The sequence below is a fragment of the Xyrauchen texanus genome, chromosome 46, assembly GCF_025860055.1.
Source record: "Xyrauchen texanus isolate HMW12.3.18 chromosome 46, RBS_HiC_50CHRs, whole genome shotgun sequence".
Taxonomy (NCBI): Eukaryota; Metazoa; Chordata; class Actinopteri; order Cypriniformes; family Catostomidae; genus Xyrauchen; species Xyrauchen texanus.
In genome coordinates, this window is record NC_068321.1 from 19,940,664 (window position 1) to 19,948,155 (window position 7,492).

General features: G+C 48.3%; 1 protein-coding gene across 1 annotated transcript; it reads right to left on the minus strand.

Annotated features, from left to right (window-relative positions):
* Positions 1-255: 255 nt before the first annotated feature.
* On the minus strand, positions 256-4,000 carry LOC127638059 (uncharacterized). Its single transcript, XM_052119393.1, has 10 exons — positions 3,756-4,000; positions 3,080-3,221; positions 2,678-2,894; positions 2,444-2,570; positions 1,858-2,156; positions 1,601-1,691; positions 1,260-1,376; positions 1,053-1,128; positions 726-977; positions 256-449 (listed from the first exon to the last, which is right to left on the minus strand). Exons 1-10 carry the CDS (start codon positions 3,891-3,893, stop codon positions 256-258), a joined length of 1,653 nt encoding a protein of 550 aa, XP_051975353.1. The 5' UTR covers positions 3,894-4,000.
* Positions 4,001-7,492: the final 3,492 nt, after the last annotated feature.

The following is a 7,492-nucleotide window of genomic DNA, read 5'->3' on the forward strand; positions in this document are numbered from 1 at the left end:
ATGACACTGCTTACCGTATGAGGCTGCCTCTTTGATGGGACACACCACATGGGCACCTTTTCTGAAGCGCGGATACCGCGACGCAGTACTTCTCCGTCCCATCACTTTTCCGTGCTGTCTCGCGGTTGGCATTGTGATTGTAATGCAGCGCGCTAAGAGAAGCCTACAAAATAACACATTTGAGATTTTTTTTTACTACAATAGGCATGATAATAGGTACTATTATTACTATAAAAGGCATAATAATTGGCTGTATTATTCCTTGGATAGCACTGACCTGCTATACATGCCAACGTATGAAAACCCTGTGTGCTTGGGTGCGAAGTGCAAGATGAGGGAGTGGTAAGCCTCAAGGGAGAATGTCTGATGCTGTGGAGACAACTGTCGAACATCTTTCAGTAAGGCAGTCCTCCTGATTATGTTCTCCAGCTTTACTGCTGCCAATGAGCCTGCAAAGACCAAGACAGTGAGGCAGACAGACACACAGATGGAAAACGTATAAATAAACAAGATAGATTCAGACAAAAATTCTTTTTTTAATGGAAACACATGAAATGGTCCTGCATATGAATTATAGCAAACATAAACAGTAAACAGAATGTTATGAGATTGCCAGGGAATGAAAAAATAATTTAATCATCATAGGTCACATGTCAAAGCACTCAGACAGCAAATACAACAAAACTGTAGAGCGTACATAATACCACATGCTGTGTGTACTGTACCTGGGTCCAGCCACTCTTTGTTGCGCTGATCCCCGTCTAGAGGGCCATGGGCACAACTGGAGAAAGCAGGGGTGTCATGGTCATGGATGTCCTGGATGTGGTTGACTAAACTTTTCCATTTAGCCTCCATGACTGCTGGGTTGCCGTCTGGGGTTGAGGCTGCAGTCCAATAGAGGTGATTCACTATAGCAGGCCTCCACAGCTGTAGTTGGTCACACTCTTTTGAAGCTGCATCCAATGCCTTCCCCAGACCTGTTTTAGAACAAATGGTATTAATTGATATGCACTAACAAAAACTGCTTCAAGGTTCCAACAATGGATACATACTTTTGGCAATGTGCCACACATCAAAATAATGCCGTGTCCCTTCAGGGCTCAGCTCCTCTCTCACCCATTTGGCAACCTAAGGAGAAATAAACAAACTTTTGTGGATGATTGACCTGTGTGGCCCTCTGTGTATCAGCAAACCACAAACATCCAGCTTCAGTGCAATTCAGATGTTTACATTCTATACTGCATTTTTATTGTAAATACCTGGCGATGACGGTCCGTGATCAGCGTTGCTAAATGCAGGTCCTTTCCCCTCGGCAGGCCAACACTGCGCTTGAGCACTTCAAGCTCACACCATGAGCTGTTGGGGACCTCTGAGCTCTGCAACATGACATAACAGTGTAAGTGTAAAACGCTGGTGTTGTTGGAGGCGGCGTGAATGAACCGACGCGTTGCTGGTCCAAGCATTACGATACACTGTACTCTAGTTAGGCAATACACAAAGCTCTAAGCATCGTTGTACTAGTGGAAAGATGTTATATTAATATACAATCAGTTTACTAAATTGCAGAGTTCATTTCTTTGTCTAATAACATCAGGTTTACCTGAACAAGCTGAACATCCACCACCTTGTTCACTCTGTCCTCGATCAGAGAGTAGGATCCATACTTCGCGCAGTGCCCAGGAGAATCTGACCTGGAATTAATTACAAATTTGAATTAGGTTTCAAGTTTTTAATAACCAAGGTCTGTAAAGACAATCCACCATGTCATCTGCAAATGCCAACTAAAGCCACCCTACATGATAACAAATTAAAAAATCAAAATGTGCAACTGGTCTATGAGCTCTCACACTGGTTTACCTGCAGTCACCAGCAAGAACTAGCCCGCCATCCATTGCCCGTAGGTCACTAAAATTCTTCGCTTGATCGTTTTGCCAGGCCTGAACGATTACAGGGATGGTGTAGCAGCGCTGATGGCGAAAGTAACTGCTCGCACTGATGCACTGCAGGCCAAACAGAGTCAACATTCTTAATGTCTGGGTGGCCAAACATCCAGTGAAATGAATGGCCCCGCTTAACAGGAGGTTGCAGGTCGGCATGTTCCTGTGGAGCATTGGCTGGTTTTGCCAGAAACGGTGGTAGCCACATGATGCACAGGCCTAGATATGTAAAAAAAAAAAAAAAAGTGTAATCAACAGTATATCAGGATTCAATATAGATTAGGTACTGTACATTACTGGTCAAAGGTTTCATGTTTTCAATGAAACACACATGACCAATACAGTATAACACTCAAATATGATGCCATCACAAACCAATAAACTAAAGCCAGCCTGGTACATACATTGTAAATTAAATTAACTGGCAAGACAGTCAGAGCTATCAGATTGTAATTAGATATTCTGATTTTCTAATCAGATGGCCTGCTGCGTAAACAAAACCGTACCTGCTTGATCTTAAGAAAAGTTCCTTCCTGCTGCACGATGCTACTATCTGACCTCTCACAACAGGCCGGACAGATGACAAAAAGGCCCATCAGCTCCTCTTGGCAAACAATGAATTTGTCAATGCCACTACAAGAACAAAAAAATTGTTGTTGGGGGGGCATTCAAACTACCAAAGCTACAGTACACAAAAATGAGCATTCAAAATGGTCTATGTTGGTTTTAAACTATCTCACTTGTGATGGGGGTCACACGTGTAATGTGGCTCCTCATCAAACAAGTCCTCCTCATGCATCGGCTCTTCGGGCACCCACGATAAGTCACTGATGACAGAGGCATTATCATCATCTTCATCTGTCTGTTCAGGACTAGCAAGGGGAGTGGAGGTTTGTGTGCCGAATGATGTCTGTGTGCCCACGCTGACCATCTTGGGCTTCAGGTTAACCTGCACAGCTGTGGAGAGGCAGTAAACATACCCAAACATGAGACAATCATGGCAAATCTAAACTGGTATGTTTTTTGGTATAGGCTATATATTAATTTAATCAATGTGTATGGAAATGTTCTGATTGCATAGATAATGGCAATGTTTTAGAGACTATATCTAATAACTACCCCTTAAAATACCCAAGTTTTACCATGAGACCATCGGGGGGGCTTCAAAGAACACTGTGTCCCAGCGTCAGAAGTGGAGGAGGGCAAGGGCTGATCCCCAGTATCGACACTCTCCACAGTGTCTACACTGTCCACAGTCTCCTGCTGTGAGGCGTCTGTCAACATCTTGCGAAAACAAATATGAAAAAGGGTCAGCAAAATGCAAATGAGTGTAGTGGTGAAATAAGAGGTGGGTATACTATGAATACTTAGAACAGTGATTCGCAAGCACATTGTGTGTACAAGCACATTGCAGGAGTACATGGAAACAATTAATTATTTATTTTCAACTTGGAAGTACTGAGAATTATTTACTTATCATCTTTGAAATTCCAAGAAGATAAGTAAATATTCCCAGTCATTTCATAAGTCCATCAATAAAATGGGACGTGTGTGCTACAACTAACGTTAGTTTCCCAGTGGAAACAATAACCTATGGCACAGCCATAAAGCTTTCATGATGATATGGACTTTTACTTCAGGGCAATTTTGTTATTATTCTAATTTTTATTCGTGAATCACGAAATATGCTCTTCTAATGTCAGAGTGATCGTGCTTGTAAGTTAGTGGAGGCTGTGTCAAAGGGAACACGGTATACAAAATACACACAGAGCTAGCTAACACGCAGCTTGTAAACATTAACGTTAGCATGATGCTTACCGTGGCAATTTCTCGCTTGCGGCAGACGGTGTCTCTCGACCTCGGGACGGGGCAAGCAGAGAGGTTTGCGTTCACAGACGGCACGGCGGTAGGAAGTAATTTAGCACTCCTCTCACTCTTTAATCCAAGTGAGACCATTTTAGCATCCCCTGAGTGGTAATCCTCCTCTTCGAAATGCGCGCTGCATATTCTCGAGTAGGCGGTGACAGAGCTAGCTGAAAAATCTGCCCGCCTAATCTTCACAAACTGCACCCAGCTTCGGAAGATCCCTTTGTCCTTGGGGAAGGAATGGACCCTATGTCCAGTTTTGCTGGAGTTCTTGCACCGCCACAAACACAGTAATAAACCATTTTGACTAACGTTATTTATGATCTACTCTTTATCTATCTCTAAGCTATCTGTTATGCTATGCTATCTCTCACTATCTATGCTATTCTATCTATGCTATGCTATTCTATCTATCTATCTATCTATCTATCTATCTATCTATCTATCTATCTATCTATCTATCTATCTATCTATCTATCTATCTATCTACTTACTTATAAATCTGTCACTGTCACTCTTTCACTAGTTAGCTACTCCTCGTCTCACTCTCCCTCAATTGTAAGGTGGGCTACGGGCTTTCTTCTGTCATCCAACAGTCAGCGAGTACCTCATGTGACGTCATGGAATGCATTGTGGGAGAAATAAGAATAATCGCTAAGCTGTAGCTAAAAGCTAACATATCACCTACTTTTCCGTATTATATTTCTTTTTTGTAGTACCCTACAACATCAAATACAATGGATAACTGTTTAAATGTTTATTACCAACTAGAAAATTGCCAAAAAAAAAAAAAAAAAACCTGCACCATGGGCTTTAATTTTTGTATCCATTGTCAACGCAGTGCGGCAGCTGCAGACCTTGAGCGGGCTATCTAGCGAGCTCATAGGTTGCTCTGCAGCAACTGCTGCAGCCTATAGACGAGCTTGGGCGAACTCGCATCCAATGAGAGGCGTCCGCGCGCTCACTGCATCAAAGCCCGCCAAAATGGGCGTGACTAGAGTGCATATAAGCGTAGTTCGTAGGCTGGAACCCTGATTTTCATCTCTTCAGCGAAGCTCTTCGCATCTCTGAACTGGAAGCCGCATCGCCGTTCGAGGGGCATCTAGCAAGCGTGGACAGCGCTCGAAGAAGCTGGCCGTCTTTGCCACCTTCAGCCATCCTGCGAGCTATGCCATCCGGCGACGTATCCTTTTTTAGAGCAAGCTAAGTTCCTCAGCGAACTTCACAAAAGAGTATCGAGCGTCTTTTTAAAGATGCCTCGTTCCACTTGCGCCTCATGTCGCGCCCTTCTCAGCACCGGAGACCGCCACATCATCTGCGCTCTCTGCCTAGGACTGGGGCACGCAGAGCTGGCCCTCGCTGAGGGCGGATGCGATTTCTGCGAGGAGCTACCGATGTCGACCCTGCGGGCTCGACTCGAAGCGCTCAAAGCAGAAGCCGCCGCGCCGCCTTACATTCCGCCGCGCAGAAAGAAGCACCGCTCCCAAAGGCTGCCGGAAACTGTGGTTCAAGCGACTGCCTCGCCGGAGCCTCTCCCACGAGCATCGTTTTCACCCTCCCCGCCCCCCCGGGACGCGCAGTTGCCGCCGAGCGGCCGCACTGCTGCCATCTCGGATGACGAGGCAGAGGATAAGGCCTGCTGTTCCATCATGGCTTCGGACAGCGAGGAGTGGTCAGGCTCCCAAGCCTCCTCCTCGGCCCAGGAATCCAGCAGGACCCGCGCCGGAGTCGAAGGGGAATTAACACGCCTCCTCACACAGGCCGTCGACCGCCTCGGGCTCGAGTGGTCACCGCCCCCTGAGCAGGCACCCAACAGACTCGACGGCTGCTTTCTTCAAAGCCATCGCCGCTCTACACCCGCGGCCCGGGCCGCTCCATTGCTGCTGGAACTACACACAGAGCTTGCAAAGTCGTGGAACGCTCCTTTTTCGGCCAGGACCCGTTCCCACGTCTCCACCTCTCTCGCGTCGGTGGACGGCGCCACCGAGAGAGGCTACTCCTCCATCCCCCCGGTCGAGGACTCGGTAGCAGCACACCTTTGCCCGCCCTCCGCGAGATGGCGGTCTAAGCCTGTGCTCCCGTCTAAGGCCTGCAGAGCGACTTCCGCCTATGTTGGCCGCGCCTATTCCGCCGCCGGCCAAGCCGCATCTGCTCTGCACTCCATGGCCGTTTTACAGATCCTACAAGTGGACCTTCTTCGGGAGTGGGATGAGAAAGGCAGGCACCCAGAGGCTGTTACTGATCTACGAAGCGGGACAGACCTCGCCCTTCGCGCTACCAAAGCTGCAGCTCAAGCCCTAGGGAAGTGCATGGCCTCGCTGACTCTGACCGAGAGACACCTGTGGCTAACGCTAGCCGACATGGGAGAAGCAGAGCGCTCCACGTTCCTCAACGCACCACTCTCTCCGACCGGTCTCTTCGGCTCCGCGGTGAGTGGCATTGTTGACCGCTTCTCAGAAGTCCAGAAAGCCACTCAAGCCATGAACCTCTTCCTGCCGCGTCGCGCTAGCTCCTCTGCAGGCCGCTCACGTGATCAGCCTCCTGCACGAGCCTCTTCACAGCGCCCAGCTCAACAATCTCAGACTTCTCAGCGTCGACAGGGCGGCCGCCCTCGATCGCGCTCAGACAGCCGCCGCAGACCGCCGCCCCTCCGCGGGCCTCGATTTAAGGTAACGCTGAAACCAGAGCAACCGAAGTCTTCCTAACTTTGTTGAACAAACGACGGCTCAGTCCCGCCGCGGCCGGACCACCGTCAAAGCTTTGCCCCCTGTCAGTCCCCTTCTCTCAGGCTACTACAGTGGTGAATTTAGCAGCCAACAAGCCGGTGACACTGCCCGCTTGCCTGCACTCAAACGCCGTTTTCACGGTGACCCAAATAAATCTTGTAAAGAGCAAACATGTCTTATGTGTAGAAAAAGTGCCCACAACCCAGTGTTCGCCCCTACACACAAGCATAACACATCCCGTGCCCCTATCAGAGCACGCTCTCATAAAGCGGTTACGAACTGCTCGAGCGTCAGAGTCAATGAAGGCGCCCACAAATGCGTGCGCGCGCCCATTCTCTGCCCGCTCTGTCACACGACCAGCCCTATGTGTAGAAAATATGCCCACAATCCAGTGTTCACTTCTGCACACAAGCACTGCATGTCTCGTGTCCCCACCAGAGCATGCTCACATAAAGCGGTTACGAACCGCTCGAGCGCTAGAGTCAATAAATGTGCCCACGAATATGTGCGCGTGCCCATTCTCTGCCCGCTCTGTTACACGGCCAGCAAACATTCCTCTGTGTGTAAGTCCCGTGCCCATGACTATGCTTGCGCATCACGTAACAGATGTGACTCTTTCCCCATTCATTCCAATCGGGAAGTCACTCACAAAACAGCCTGTTCATGCTGTCTGCGAGCAATCATGCATGAACACACTAAACGCGCTCACACATTTTGTTCAGCGCTCTGTGTGCGGCAATCAGAGCGAATTGGCCATTCACCCTCTAGCATTACGCTTCAAAGCGTGGGAAGCTATTCCAGGGATATCCAAGTGGGTGTTAAGCACAATACAACAGGGCTATTTGCAACAGTTCGATCGCCGCCCTCCTCGCTTCAGAGCGTGGCTCGAAACCACTGTGAACACGGAAGCAGCGTGCATGCTTCGTTCAGAAATAGCAAGCCTTCTGTGCAAAAGGGCCATAG